Genomic DNA, 16401 nt, shown 5'->3' on the forward strand with positions numbered 1-16401 from the left:
ACACTTGCCATTACTGTCGCAAAACACACCTCTTCATAGCTTTGCGGCAGCACTCTTGTCGGGGGTTCGGGTTCCAGTCCCGAATCTCAAAAGCCCCGAATCTTTTAGGCTTTTCTAATAACTTTGTGTATAGCACTCGTTCCTTTTGCAATAACGCGAATGGCAAGTATGACTTAAAGCCCAGGTCTCTCAGGAGGTAGAGCGAGTCGTCCACTAATCAGAAGGTTGGTGGTTCGATCCCCGGCTCCTCCCGCGGCATCCCGAGGTGTACTTGAGTAAGATCCCCAAATTGCTCCCGATGCTGTTTGAATGTGTGTGAATGGGTTAGTTTTTGTTTGTGGGGGCCGTTGCCATCATTGTGTGAATGTGTGTGAAAGGGTGAATGTGGCATGTAGTGTAAAAGCTCTTTGAGTGGTCAGAAGACTAGAAAGGCGCTATACAAGTACAGGTCCATTTACCATTTACTTCCCAGCCAGAACTACCAGTGTACTGTACACATGTAAATCCCAGTAACAAAGGGAGAACGTTATGACTAGTTTAACATTTTTCTGAACTAATGCTTCTCATTATGCTAGATTTTAGGGGGTGCTACAATCCCCTCAGCACCCAGTCTCTTCAACATTTGTTGTGTTCTGGTTAGGGTTTCCTGGGCGTTCATCATGGTTTTGTTTTTATTCATCATCTGGCTCCACCCCTGACTCTTGCTTTGAAATGTGTGTAGGTCTATGCATGATATTTATTAGAGATTTGTTGTGACCAGTTCACTAACTGTTAATGTGTATCTATATGTAACTAGATGAATACACAGATAAACTGTACATTTTGTTCTATAGGTTACAGGCTATGATTATTGATATTATAACATTATTAATAACAACTGATCATTTATTTCAGTATTTCCATGATGTTAAATTGTAATGTTTACCCTGTGAGATCAGATGGGTGACTGTAATCATCCTCCTTAAAGTTAACCCCAAATCAAAATTACATATTTTTTTATAGGAAACAATACTTAAACTAAACTAACAGTATTATGTGAAATCAGTAGGATCAGTGGTGTAAGTGAGTGCATGAGTGGAGAAGTGTACGAGTGCTGTGTTGTAATAAGATGCAGCAACACAATCAAACCATGAAACCCAAAAACCAGTTAGTAGTATTAGGGAGGAGGGAGAGAGAGTACTGAGCTCCCAGAGGGTTTTTAAAGGCGCATGGCACACAGGCCTCAGGTGTGTCTGATTTGCTGAAGACCCTCTGCCACGCCCACTTAAAGTACCTGCAAAGAAAACAAGACAAGCCACACAACCAGGAACAGGAAGACAAGGTGGAGTGGGTCATCACACCTGTAGTCCACCACCGCAGTCCACCACGGCCTGCTATTAATGAAATCTAGACTGTTTTGGTGTGAATTGCTGAGTTTTGGAGATATCGGCCTTCTCTCCAATATAAAGGAACCAGAGCGCCCTTTCGTAGAGCGAGATGTTCAGTGGTTCTCAAGTGAAATGGGATATCAGTTGATAGTTAGACTTTCTGTATACACAACAAGCCCAAAAGGTTTAAAAGAAAGAAATAATGGAAATTCACTGTGCAGTGTGCCTCCAGTATCAGCATCTGGGATCATCTATGGGAATACTAAAGGGCATCTCACAGTGAGCTTAGCATACTTGAATTACTTGTGTAATTTCTAACGTTACTATAACATCTTAAGACTTATATTTGTTTGTTATCAGTGTAGTATATACACACCATGAACCATTCCACATTTATTATTATTTTAATTTATCATATGGCAACATTGTATGGTATCTATACTTGGAGTGGGTAGAGCTTATATTAGACGTGGGTGGGACTAACAGGAAACTTAATTTAAGCTTTAAAATTATATCAGAAATTGCTTTATTATATTTTATATATTATATTTATTAGGAAACTATTTACAGAACTTTTTTTTTAAATGTTCAGTTTGTAACATTTAGGATGATCTATTGGCAGAAATAATATAATAATATAATATCACTGTAAATACTACAAGGCAGTGCAATATTCTGAAAATATTTCCTGCTCTCTCAACCTGCTCTCTCTTTTTATCAATCGTTTGCACACATTTGTGAGAACCTTTGGCCTTTGCCATTATTTTGCACCAAACAAAATATATTTTCCAAATTAGAATTGTGTTTTTTAAGATATTTTTTGACATGTTATTCTATATTAGGGATTGAAAGTTGGAGAGATGAACAGGAAGGGCGAGGGGGGGGGATGACATGCAGCAAAGGTCTTGGGCCGAAATGAACCCGGGTTGCTGTGTTAAAGACTCAGCCTTTTGATGGAGCCCTTTTTTTTATTATATTTGAATATGAAGGTAGTTTAAATTGATATGAAACAGCTAGAAAAATAGTGATAATAATATTCTTGCAGGCCGAATTACATTATATTTTTGACATCATGTTGTGGGTCCAAGGGAGGAGGATGGAGGGCTGGAAATTACCTTTCAATAATAGGGCTGTTAGAATAAAAGACAACCTCTTCTAACAATATAGAGCCTGCTGATCCTTGGGATATTGGATGTTTTCTTGGCTTCCGAAACAGTCAAGACAGTCTTGTAAATGCATGAGAAATAAATTATCGGAGGGTCTGACATCAAATGATCTCCCCTGAGAAAATCTCCAGACAGGTTCCTAATTGCGCTGACAATTACACTTATCTGTTTGAAAGTTTATGCTATCACTTGTACTGGCCTTAAGTCCCATAAACACAAATACTGGACTCAGTAAACAGATTGCAGTTGTTTACAGTGAAATACAGTGCTGTCCGGTCCGTTCTCTTCCTCATAACAACAATGATAATGATGGTGTTTATGCTGTAGGCCTACATCTGTCTTACATAATGTACAAATGGCAGTATTTTGATTTGGCACATGTTTTCTGTCTGTATTATATAATTTGAACATAGACCTAAATGTGCTATATTCTTTAGATTTATATAGTAATAATAATGATCCCTGCATTTTCACAGTCCACCAGCCTTTATCAACATGGAGACAGGTGTTTCATGTCTAACAGGGTACTGGAGACAAAGAACTAATACACAGAAAGTTGAATGATCAAAGTAGACAATCAGTTTCACATGTGGTAAATCCCGAAAATCTGTGTTCTTGATGCTGAAAAGAAAACTAAAGAGCCAGTTTAACAAAAGGTCAAGCTTAAGTGAGAACACACTGAAAAAAAAGGGCCTATTAAGGCCAGAACTATTGGAAATAGTTCTGGGGGGAGTTTTTCCTTATTAGAAAAGGGTCTGAGGATAAAGGCTGTTGTATTCTGTGCACAGGGTTGGGAGGTTTACTTTAAAAAAGTAATCTGATACAATTACTTACTTACTTACTTTCTGTTACTTTTGGATTACCTCAACACCAAATAAAGTAGAGATAAAAGAAATATCAATGAGATGATGTGTAGTCTATCAGACAACATAACTATGACAATGGAAACCAAGATTTGTAGCATCAAAAATGCAAACTGTAAGATTATGGATTATGTAATAGATTAAAGTTACCTTTTTTGTATCCTGATTACATAACTCTGTTACATGTAATCCATTACTCCTCAAGCCTAAAGCTGTACAGATTATAAAGCCTCTTCAGAAAAATATGTGATTCGTGGTGTTGGGGACTATAATTAAAATGGCCAGGCTTGAACTACAGTTATTCTTGTAGAATATTTACCATCTGGATGCTCTCTCTGGATCACCTGTTAGTGGGCTGTGCCAAAAACTACTGTTCCTAAGGTCTCAAAGAATAAAAGAATAAATTCAATTATTTTCAAGCACTTCTTACAAACACACGCACCTTGAAGTGTATATTGTACATTACTGCTTATAATGGCAATAGGTTTACAGCCGTCTCTATCACTAAGTAAACGAACAACCCCTGACATATATTATGACAATAATAACAATCACAGTAGAGAACAACCGGTAAACTGTACAACAAAACCAGATAGTGAACCCACTGAGTTTGTGTAACATGATTTCCTATGAATATTGAGCAGAGATTATATTTTTATACAATTCTCTGTCTGTATTTTTATTTTGTATTTTAAACTACTGCAGCATTAATAATGTAACTTGGACAAAACTTTAATTCAGACTTAACTGTGATGAATTAAAAAAATCTAAAGCTTTAGTTTCAAGAATCCACAAATATGAGCATATTATAGAGAAACAGATGGAAACCAGTGGATGCATGGTTTGCAGAAATGTTTGTTGTAATGTGTGTTATAATGGCCCTTCAGTGCTGCATTCAAGTTATTTGGGAAATACATATTACATATCCGTAAAATGTTAAAACAATTGTAACCTAAATGTACATAAACCTCCAACTGGCTTGAAATTTCCATGTATTTCCTGTTATACCCAATTGCAACATTCAGAACTACGTTTCCCATGATCCACTTCGGAGGAGCGACCGTAAACAGAAGAAAGCGGAAACAAAAGAGGTTTTTATAAAAACACATACAAATCCCTGGCTGTCGAAGTACTCAGGGAATAAACTCGCGCCACTGACCTCGCAGAATAATATTCAGTTCCAGTAAAGAGCGAGCGGAAGGGATCCAGCCGCCAGCTGCGTCAGTCAACATGGCTCTGAAAAGAATACAGAAGGTAAGTTTCATTAGCTAGCTCTGGTTGGCAGCTAATGCTAGCTAGCTAACTGGCCCAGCAGAGGCTAACGTTAGAATTTCTTTCTGTAAAAAAAAAAAAAGGGTTATTAAGAAAGATTTCAGTGCTGTCCCGCATTAAAACAACTTCTGGCGAACTTTGTAACGTTTGTAGGAATATTCATTTTGTTGACACCTCTCAGAACACATACAGCAGCCAATGGCAACTTCAAAGTTTCAGGCTAACTCGCTAACAAATAGCCAAGTTAGCTCAGTCAGCACTGTCAACCTGTCACTGTCTCCTGTGCTGCAGTGTGTTCTCTAAGTCGTCTCAGGGATCAGACAGCAGCCCTGTTGTATTCGCACTGTTGTCCTTTTGGTGGACAAGAACTGTAGTGATTAGGAAAGTTACTTGAAAACATACAGTGCCATTCATTTCTCGCTGTTTCTGCGTTTGCTTTGCTGTCATACCCCTCTGTGGAACTGCTGCTGTCAGGGGGAGCTGCCTAGTACGGCTCGGCGTTATGGACAAAATCGATATCCATATTCTATCGTTTCACAAAATATTTCCACACTGATATTTAACAAAACAAAACAATCATCAGTAATGTGGATATAATGATCAAGTAGGTAAAGGCAACTAATATAACAGCTAGAACAGTAACATTTAGGACGATCTATTGGAATATGTGGAATATAATATTCACAGGTATGTTATCATTAGTCTGTAATCATCTGAAAATATGAGGCATTATGTGTTTGTTACCTTTTATATCTACAGGCACCATGAGTCGCCTTCATAGGCTGTATAATTCAAAATGGATGTAGTCTCTGTGACATCACCCATAGGTTTCTGAAGAGCCATTGTGAAGCTCCTTGTGGTCAGCTCTACTGGCTCCCTGTTCATCTGAAACTGAGCAAAGAGGTGGTGCTGAGGCGGGCTGAATGAAGCCTGGTTACCCCCCATACATTTGTCATGAATGGGGAAATTAGCGATAGAGACCAGAAGTGTTTTCTTACCAGGCTGTAAACGTTTTTGTTTTTGCTGTAAGTGGGGCATTTTATATGGGGCCTTATGAAGATTGACTCACTTTTGGAGCCAGCCTCAAGTGGACATCTCAGGACCTGCAGATTTTGCCACTTCCGTGTTGGCTTCATTTGACAACCTCTGTGGTCACGTTGAACTAATGTTTCTACAGTAGTCTAGAAGGGACAAACCAAACACTGGCACTAGATAGGGTGTTCACACGTTTCGCAGCCACTGTAGCTTCTCCTAGACGCTGGACCGTTAAAACCAGGGAAAGACAACACTTAAATACCATATTACAATATTACAATCTCTAAAAAGCATCAGGTACTTGTAAATAACCACAAGTACTTATGAAGGCCAAAATCTGCATTGTAGAATAAAAATGTAGCCAACCTGTGTGCATTTTATGACAGCATAGCTCTTAGGGAAGATCTTGAAAGCTATTTTTTCCCCTCATGCTGGTCCTTTCCAACCAGGATGTAACCTGAGCTGAGGAGGACAGTACAGGGGGGCTGAGGGAAAGTGCAGGCAGGACAGGTTATTGCTATTGAAACATCAACAAGGGTTGTCTGCTAGCTGGTGAAGTGGCACTGTGAAAACTGATGCAGGCCAAAATATATTCCTGTGTAGCTGCTCAATTTTTTATCTGTCACACCGAAATCATTCACCCAATGCTGCTTATGGTTCTTAATGAATGACATAACAAATGATTATCTTAAATCTGCCATATTTTTCCTGTGCTTTGTAAATGTTGGCAATATCCCAATGAAATTATTCATCCAAAATCAGGACTGAGACATCAGCAGTACAGAAACCTTACTTTGTTGAACCTGTTTTCTACAAAAACTGTTGTTTTAAAGGGGCATTCCACAAACTTTACACACATAAGTTTACTATTTGCGGTTTTATATCTTCTGTGGCTTTCGAGAAGGTTTCTTAAAGACAAAAAGATAATAACCCAAATTATGAGGGATTGCTGAAATACGCATTTAGCCCAATTTGCACAGGACTAGTGTTATCATGGGACCTATAGTCATTTGTAATAATTGCAGAGGATGTCTGTGATCTTAATCCGGTGTGAATCTGCCATGTCCCTAAGTCAAAATTCCACCACAAATGACCTGCCATATTTTGCCAAACACTGAGGTCCTGTGATAATATTAGTGCCATGCGAATTGGCATCTCATGGTTAGATTTTTTTGTTTTTGTAAGCTATCAAACTGGTATTTTATTGTAACAGAGAACATAAATATGGTGTTGCACCTAAGATGCATACAGGTAATGGATGTATTATAAGATCAGTAAAGTCATTTTTACACTGAGTGTTTCTGCAGCTTTCTCCAGTGTTTCATGCTTTCCTCCACCTTTCAGCACAGAGATTGGTCCATAATGAAAATTGTGTGGCTTTAGTTAGCAGAGGTGCTCACACACAGAGTCAACTTTATACCTTAACTTAGGAGAGAACGTACACACAGCTGGTGCAACCCAGTCCACATTCTTTCTTTTGACTTTATTTATTGTTATTGTTGTGCATCTCTGTCATTGTCTTTCTCTCTTTTTATCACCAATGCTGTCCAAGACCTTTGATTAAATAGTTGTAACATTAACAAATGTTCTTGTTATGGTGTCACTGACAACAGTTGGAAGAAGACCAACCAGCAGTTTGACAGACTGAAGATACTCAAGGTCCACTTACTTCTCAATCTGCTGAGAAATACCTGCTAAGATCAGCAGCAAATAATAGATGTGGTGGAAAGCACCCGCTAAAGCTAGTTTATCTTAAGATTGTTTTTGTCAAATTTCTGGCTAGTATCTTTGTTCCTGATACACCTTTCCTGGAAAATCTCACCTGGTAAGTATGAAGGGAAGTTTGTGTGAAATAGAGCAACAAACCTTTTCAGATATTATCAACATTAGTCACTGCAGCTGAGCTCATAAACAGAGGCCACTGTCAAGTTGTTGTTAAAGTAAAAAACAAATGAGATTAGATTAAAAACTCACCTATTCAGAACTGCCTACCCCACTTAACCATCTACATTGTCTTTTCTTATCTGTTTCTTATTTCTTGCTGTTTTTTTTTTTTTTTTTTTTTTTTTTGTGTTGTACGGTGTCCTCGAGTGCCCAGAGAGGCGCCTCTAATAATTTAATGTATTATTATTATTATTATTATTACCTGTTGAATAACTAACAGCAGTGTTTCTGCTGTGTTGAGCAGGAGCTGCAGGACCTGCAGAGAGACCCTCCAGCACAGTGCTCTGCTGGACCTGTAGGGGATGATTGTGAGTACACATGCATACATTTCATGTCACTCTTTCTCACCTAAGTGTATTAGAGAATGACTGCGTCCTATTGCTTGTGGGGCATTTTATGCTGGAAATGTAAAGTGCAAAAATGTCTTTCTCAAAACAATATCTTCCACTTAAAAACATACAAGCAACTGTAGAAATATGTGTTGTCATAGAACTAGACACAACCACTTGTTTTTTTAATATGATTTTTTTTCTTTGATAAGAGAGACAGGGTTGGAAGTTTCCAGTCCAAAACTGAGCCACCACAAAGCTTTGTCAGCAACTACTTTGAGTGCAGGTCAGATGTTGCAGATACCCAGTATTGTAGCCATTGTTGGGAAATTCTGCCCATAAATGCTGCTTAGTTAAATATTTGCCACTTATGTAACAGCAGTATGTTTTGTGGGACTGGAGGTATGAACATGAAGGTGATGCTGTTCTAACCCATGTATCATGATGAGGACAGTTCTGTTTGACACCTTGAAGCACCTTGAATTTTAGTGCGACATGTAGTGAGTTTAGTTTTTTCAGTTTAACGTTGGGATTGGTTTTAGTTTTGGAAAGGCAAAAAATAAACCCCATGCTCAACGCGATGAACAAGTCTCTAAACTGAACTGACTATACTGAATCACCAGCAGACTGAAGGAGTAGCTTTTAGTGGTGGAGCTACTCTCTGGAGACTGGGTGTGCTGTTGTCAGCTCCGTTGTGATTCACAGTGCATTACTTCCTTGTTGAAAGCATATTAAAAGACCACAAAAGGCACAGGAGACAATCACAATCTGATCATTAATAATAAGCTGCTGAGCTATTGGCCTGTATGGGCTAGTTGTGTACTGAACTGAGCTTGGACCACAAACGGACTGAACGTACTAGTGAACTGAAGACTTGTTGTGGCCTAAAATGCCTGATTGTCAATGCAGCTTTTCTAAAAGAAAATCATTTTGAACAGTGTGGCGTTCACCTACTGGTTTACATACCAAAATGCCTTTTAGTGTGATGCGTTCACTTACTGCCGTCAGTGATGCATCTGTTTAGCTTTGGAAAAAAACTGAATTTAACTATGAATCTTTGACCTGAACTGAATGAAGTGACTTGGCCACGCTTCGGCACAGCAAGAATATAGTCCTGCTGTTCCTAGTTACAGTTGCTAAGCAATGATTGGACAATCAAAATTTGGCGGTGGGGTTTACCAAAGGTAAATCAATTATGAGCCATTCTCATATAGCAACTTAGTTTGGAAGCGACTAGAACTGGGAATACACCACAGATCAATGTCTGACAGGAATGGCTGTTGTTGGCAGCCCTGTGATCATCTGGTTACAGTAGTAAGACCAGCTTTACCTGTACGGAATAGAGAAAGCTGGCAGAGGTCTGAGCCTCTGTAGGCACAATGTTTTGTAACTGATGAATGATGAACACTGTGTGTGTGTGTGTGTGTGAGACGTATACAACTTACTTTCTCCTGTGTCTCTGTTTTCTCCCCTAACTGCTTCTAGTGTTTCATTGGCAGGCGACCATAATGGGTCCGGTGAGTATCACGGCATCACTTACGGCTTTCAGTGCTCTCTGTGTTTGTGCTACATTAGAAAAAGCCTCTCAGTAGCTATGGGTACTCAGATTGTTTACTATTGTTTTACATGTTCCTTGAAAGACTACGGTGATGAATGCACTCATATTACTTTGGCTCAATGCTGTTACACTGTTAACGGCAAGTGTGACATGGGATCAAGCTATTGAACTGACTTTAAGCTTGGAAATATACAGTTTTTTAAGCATTATTAGTGAATATAAACAAACAGATCTATTTAGGTAAGCCTCCCAAATACCTTCTGTATAAGGGGAGCTTTTATGCTTTTATATGAGCCTGTTCATACCTGGTATTAGCATGCATCTTGGATGATCTGATCACAAGTGGACAGTTCAAAATACGACCACGAGACACATTGTGATCTGATCGCTCAAACCACTTGCTGAGGTGGTCTGGAATGCATTTGACCACATATCCTTTGTAGCTAATGCATCCTGGGCCACATAGTATGAACACCTACTCAACTGATGTCCTGTAAGTACACAAAATGCTATTTAGGTCACTCATGCAAATTATGTGTTGTGTGGCTTTACCTGCTAAGATCAGCAGCAGATGTTTGTGAACACACTGTTTCAACTGATTTGATCACTGTATTAGTGACCACAATATCCCCAGACTCCCTTTTTTCGTTATTGATTGGGGATAACTTCATACATTTTGTGAAACACTGTCTATGGCAGATTGTTAAATATATAGGCCTTCTCGTAAATTTTGGAAATGTTACACAGTAAGTTATTTCTTACTTAGTTATCTTCCAGTGTGTTGGCTATATGTTGGTACAGTGTCCTCTACTGCCATCCACTGCGAGTGACTGTTGGGCTGACATACTTTTACTTTCTCTGGCATTATTGCCTTTCTCTGTTATCTGTGATGAAAAAAAAGTTGAAAAAGCAGTGTATTTCCTTCTCATAAAGTTCAGTAATAAAATCCCACAGTGCACCGGCGTTTCTCCTGCTGACAGTGCAGGTAAAAGCGACGGGTTACTGTGCCGCTGAACTGAAAAATAAGAACAGCAATATTGGATGCTGAGTTGGGTATAACCCTATAAAAGCATTTATCTGCATATAGAGCGAGGAAGTGAGATCCACTCACAAGTGGTCATTCGAGACGCATTCTAATGCCAGGTGTGAACTGACATAATTATAGCTGTCCACCCAAGATGCATGTTGGTTTAAACAATCTCTTAGTTTCTGTCATTAGTGTTATAATGTCAGTGGTTAATATTAAACAAGGCCAAAGTGAAAGTGATCCCTGTGAGCAAAAAGCTCAGAACTCCAACTACTCTGAATCCAACGTGTCCCATGTCTTTTTTTCCAGATAATGAGCCTAGCTGATGTCACTTGTTCTAGATAGTCTTTTTTGCAGACAGTCTCCTACACACTTGAAAGGCGAGCAGTATTCAGTTTTTTGCAATCTGCTAGATGCCACTAAATCCTACACACTGGTCCTTTAAATGACTGTTATTTGTCTCTCAGTATTGTGTGTGTGATTGGCTTGTAATTAGAAACTTCACTTGTTCAATGTGGACAGCTGGTTGGTAACAACAGAGCTGGTAACCAGCTTTGTAACCATAAGGTGACTGTAACGTGCTGATTGTCAGTCATTTAGTGCCAGCTGAATGCTTTTCATTGCCAGATGTTTTTTACTGACAGCGATGTCTCACATGTCTTATGTCAGGGCGACAGTCCTTACCAAGGAGGAGTGTTCTTTCTCACAATCCACTTCCCCACCGACTACCCATTCAAGCCACCGAAGGTAAGAGCTGCTGTGGTTACTCAAAGCTTTGTGCTGTCATATTGTAGAATTTATCATGGTTGTTCAGCAAACCTGAAAACATTTCCTATCATAAATTATGTAGTTCTACATTCTATGATTTTTCCTTAGGCATCCAGGAATTGAGCAAAACTATGCAAGTAAATTAATGTGGGGTGAGGAGTGGGAAACCTCAGACTTTGTCTGGGGGGCTCTAAATGATATTAAAACTGTTGCCATGTCCCAATTCCACATCATGTACTCATTCTTAGCAAGTTTTGAGTATGCACACTATGCTCTCACAATGCAATGCAAAAAGCAATTGAAGGAGCCGCTCAAAAACAAAAAATAATTTGGCATTAGCTTTCCAAAGCTGCTGTCTGATTGACATCTAACATCTAACAAGACTTTTCCTCATCTCTTTATTTTCCGTTCAGTTTTGGCCACTTTTAATCTCCTGGAATTGACTCTCAGTCTCAGGCTGCCAGCTTTAACACAGCAACGTTTCACACAAATATGAAACACATTTAAAATAAAATTTGCGTGGCTCTCAGTGAGAAAATATTTATCATTTTTGGTTGTTGGTGGTATTTTCTGCTTGAGCTCTTTAAAATGTACTTTTTAGAAGTAAATAATTCCATATTTATTACTGTATGTATATATATATATATATATATATATATATATGGATATGTTTGTTTGAGTCCTTTCACATTTGAACTAGATGATGTTCTAGTAGTAGATTTTGTAGTTTGTGTTCAAACAATTGTGAAATGCAAGTTTCCTCTCTTTGTTCAGCAGTGGTACCATGGCAGAGAACCACCAGAAAAAAGTAATAAAGAAACAATAACTGTGTAGATTTAAGATTACCGTTTGACTTCATTACTGTAACAGCACTAGAGACTCACTTTGAACAGAACTTCTTGCTTTCAGGCAAACACTAGTACAGTAACTATGGAAGTGAATACATACCTGTGTGAATAAAATGTGACTTTTTTTTTTATAGGTAGCGTTTACAACAAAGATTTATCACCCAAATATAAACAGCAATGGGAGTATCTGTTTGGACATTCTACGGTCACAGTGGTCTCCAGCACTAACAGTCTCTAAAGGTAACTGCAGTTTCCTGTTGCTATCACTGTATCTAAGGTAGAGCTCAATAGATTATTGGCCAACATATTGGTATCGACGTATATGTTGTATGAGTGCCAATATGAAAACATTTTCTTAATAATATAAAGTAATAAATTGTAGTGGTAATATATTGGTGTCACTGCCAGGTTTATCAAGCAGAGTGTGCTGCGATCTACAATACTGTGTCAAGCAGCACAGAGTAAGAGAGAGGAAGCAGCGTCAACTAGAATCGGTTGACAATGTGTTAGATTATTTAACATGTTAATAAAGATATTTGTTTAAGAAAGCTGCCTTCTGAGTACCTTTTGTAGAGTCATGTTGTTGTTGTTGTTGTTGTTGTTGTTGTTGTTGTTGTTGTAGATGTAGATCTATTTTCAATCCAGTACAAAAATCCACTGTATCAGCAGTCATTACATCCACTACCGCTCAAAGGTCTATGGTCACCTGCCACAAAAGCTTGATTTGGTACAGTTAGATGGCTGAGGAAACTAGTCTGTATTTTTGAATTGTCTTTTGTGCTTTTGCCAGTTGGTCAGTCATGCTTTTCTGGACTGGAAAACATATTCAAAATAAAAGGTATTTGGGAGGGGAAATTGTTTCAACAGTATTACACTGTGGGGGCATCAACTAAATGGAAGTTTTAATCCTTGCATTTAGGGATGCACGATAGTGGGACATTTATATTATTGTGAATTATTAGGATAATTAGATAACAGCTGCTAAATTATCGGTCCATAAACATTTGATGGGTTTTATGTTCTATTAAAGCCAAAGTATGTTTGTGAAGTTTCTTGATGAACTTTACTAGAAAAAATGAAAATAAATAAGTTTGATGAGTCAGAACTGTTAACAACCGTGAGGTCAGATGGATTTGGTAAGAACAGAGCTATGGAATATTAAATCATCCATCTTTGTTTACTACATGTTAACCATCTTCAGGCGTCAGGTTATGAGCTTTTTAATACAAAAATGTGAAATTATCGTTATCGGGCATCAACTTCTTTCATTATTCTTCTTTTAGGGCCAAACCTATTTCAAATGTAAATCATTGATTTGGTGCCTCAATTAAACTGTTTTTATCTCTGTTTAAATAGCCAATATTGAAGGAAAGAAAAATGTAACAGATGACACTAAACTTTGTAGGGGTAGTGTACATATAAGAAATGGTACTGACCAACATCTTTCTGTCCAGACAGGAAGTTAAGATGTGGAATATGAGACTGAAAATGGCATATTTTGGAAATGTAGCCCTCCTTGTGGTCAGTACACTGGTACTGATTCATGTAGAATGTACCTTTTGAAACCTAGATTCTTTGTAGTTTGCTTCTTGTTTCTCTCCTGGGAATACTTTGTCCCTAACATAGCTAATGAATGCAGTGCTGTTCAGCATTTCAGTCTATAGTTTTATACAGCATACCCTCCCCTTCCACCTCTCACACAGGACACTGTTGGTGTCTACTTTAGGATCTGTCAGGAGTTGGCTCATCCTTTATCTACATGTTATCTAACGTGATCTTTTGTTCTTCCTCTTCCTTGCAGTTTTATTGTCCATATGTTCGTTGCTTTGTGATCCAAACCCAGACGACCCTTTAGTTCCAGACATAGCACACATCTACAAGAACGACAAAGACAAGTGAGTATGCATACAGGCTCAGCTGGTGCTTTATTGTCTAATCCTCCGCTCACTTCTCTCTCTCCTTTTCTCTCCTCAGATACAACAGACTAGCGAAAGAATGTACCCAAAAGTACGCCATGTAAAAAAAAAAAAAAAAAGAAAACCATCAAAGGAAAAAAACATGCTGAGAATATTTCTTTTTCCTCCCTTTTTTTAAAGTCACAACACACTGTAAATTATAGTATAGAATCATTAAGTAACCCATGGTAACCTCCATCAACCTCATTAACATAATTACTGATCAGACCATGATGTGTACATTATTAGTTTTTGAAAGGAAGCAGAGGGTTTTACTTTACCTTTGGTCATTTTATGGATAATGATGGATTTTAAAGGTAAGCATGTTTTTGCATCAAGGACATTTTATTTAAAACATATGTTTATTACAGATTGCTTTACAGAATTCTTCTTTTTTTTTTAAGTAAAACTAGTGAATTATAGAACATGTATGCCACTATATGCCATTCAGCAGCAGAGGAGCTCAGTAATAGCATACACGTTTGTCAAAAAGCTGCTCCATAGCTGGAAAATCCCAGGTTCAGTCCCTGCTGCGTCCAGCAGCAGCCAACTAGAAACACACTGCACCATGGGAATGTGGACAGGTGAATGCCAAATATGTAAGCCCCTTATTCTGGCACGTCTGTAAAACAAAGGAATACTGAAAATGTCCCCTTTAACCTGACAACTTCACCTCAGCTTCATGTAGTGGGCAATGGAGGTTTTTGTTGAGTTCTTTTGCATCTTGTAGCAGACGAATGAAACTGAAAATGGGAGCAATTACAAGTCAGATCATGTATTTCTGTGTTCTTCATCTCTTTTTTGTTATTATTATTATTATTAAAATTATTGTTATTATTAATTGTATAGTATTAAAAATTCCCTTGAACTATGTTATTGTTTTACTCCGTTTCATTTGAGTCATCACAATGTAAATCTGTCAATAAAACAATGTACTTTTTTCCCCTTGAGTGTAGCTGTGATGTTGGCTTTTTGGTTGGATTTACACAGGCACATAGCTCTTGAACCCAGTGAAACATGTATCTAAGGGTTCAATATGTTCTGTTTAAAAATCCAGTTCTCTGTCCCTGTGTCTCTCACTTGTGTCTCTGAGATGTGTGGCACCTTTTGTACTGAATTAAAGAATGGTACGGTTTTTATCATGACTGTATGCTCTATGGAAGGCAGTTTCTTTCTCTTTTATGTAATGGTGTTCTGTTGTTCTAAATCAGAGAGCGTATTGTATGGCGATAGTTTGTCTCATTTAACATAATTCACAAGTAACATTTTCCCAGGCCTAAACTGAAAGTCTTTGACCAATATGGCACATTGTGTTTGCAAAACACTCCAGGTCTTAAATATGATTTTGATAGGTCTCAAAAAATGATTGGATGAATTAAGTTCATGCTACTTTAAGTTGCATTTTTTTTGTCTTACTTTTAAATGTGGTGTCAATGAACTGGTTCAGCCTTACTTTGTGCTATATGCCTGTGCCTTTATAGTATGTGCCAAAAGGCAAGCAAGCCTCTCATAGCATGAATTCTTTTCTCCAAAGATCAGTCCCTCCAGAAAGTTGTGGTTACAACAAGAAACTTTAAATTCAAACAATGTCTATGAATTCTGCGCAACCTTCTGCAGCCTTGTTAGACATTCAGAGTTCTACAGGTAAATTCTATAAGCTCTTTTTTTGAAAAAGGATTTGAAACCAATGAAAAAGTGTTAGTACATTTGCAGGATAAGACTCCTGCCGTGCTCAGAAGGTGATGATGAAGATCAAATGGATCCCAACTTCAATAAATGTGTGTCAAAAATGTATATGGTCTAATCCAGTTATAGATACTTCTAGCCAACAGTAGCTAGCATTAAATGGTACAAAAGCATACACAGAAATGCTAAGGAAAACCTTAACTAGCATTAACAGACACAAAGAATGCGTTATGGAGAAACTGAAAGACACTAAGATAGTAATTTTATATGTTAAAATTTAAATACATGCTTGAACCAAAGCAAAATATAAATAGCAGACAGAGGATTAAAGCTGCAGTAGATAACTTTAATAAAAATAACTGCTGAAATGTAATCCATGATTCCAATATCAGGTAGGGTTTATAATGGCATTTGAAAGACCTGAATGAAAACATCCAATCAGAGCCAAGAAAGATAGTTGACTGTGCACTATCATTCCCAGGTTGTGAAATACCAGTGCAGGTAATGAGACTCAATAATCATCTTATCAATATCTTAAAGCCACCGACCCAAAGCGTCTTTCTATCTTTCTGTGCTCAGGATG

The 16401-nt window shown here is 38.0% G+C and overlaps 1 protein-coding gene across 1 annotated transcript; it reads left to right on the forward strand.

Moving 5' to 3' along the window:
• The first annotated feature begins 4441 nt into the window (after positions 1–4441).
• ube2d1b (ubiquitin-conjugating enzyme E2D 1b) lies at positions 4442–15294 on the forward strand. Its single transcript, XM_051417187.1, has 7 exons — positions 4442–4650; positions 7892–7955; positions 9462–9493; positions 11231–11308; positions 12312–12417; positions 13979–14072; positions 14152–15294. Exons 1-7 carry the CDS (start codon positions 4627–4629, stop codon positions 14195–14197), a joined length of 444 nt encoding a protein of 147 aa, XP_051273147.1. The 5' UTR covers positions 4442–4626; the 3' UTR covers positions 14198–15294.
• The last annotated feature ends 1107 nt before the right edge of the window (positions 15295–16401 follow it).

The sequence above is a fragment of the Dicentrarchus labrax genome, unplaced genomic scaffold (assembly GCF_905237075.1).
Source record: "Dicentrarchus labrax unplaced genomic scaffold, dlabrax2021, whole genome shotgun sequence".
NCBI lineage: Eukaryota > Metazoa > Chordata > Actinopteri > Moronidae > Dicentrarchus > Dicentrarchus labrax.

Bases quoted from the DNA above. Each gene is read 5' to 3' on its own strand.
- ube2d1b (XM_051417187.1), top strand. From the start codon at position 4,627: ATGGCTCTGAAAAGAATACAGAAG. The intron at 4,651-7,891 runs GTAAGTTTCATT...TGTGTTGAGCAG, and splicing joins CTCTGAAAAGAATACAGAAG to GAGCTGCAGGACCTGCAGAG. The intron at 9,494-11,230 runs GTGAGTATCACG...GTCTTATGTCAG, and splicing joins AGGCGACCATAATGGGTCCG to GGCGACAGTCCTTACCAAGG.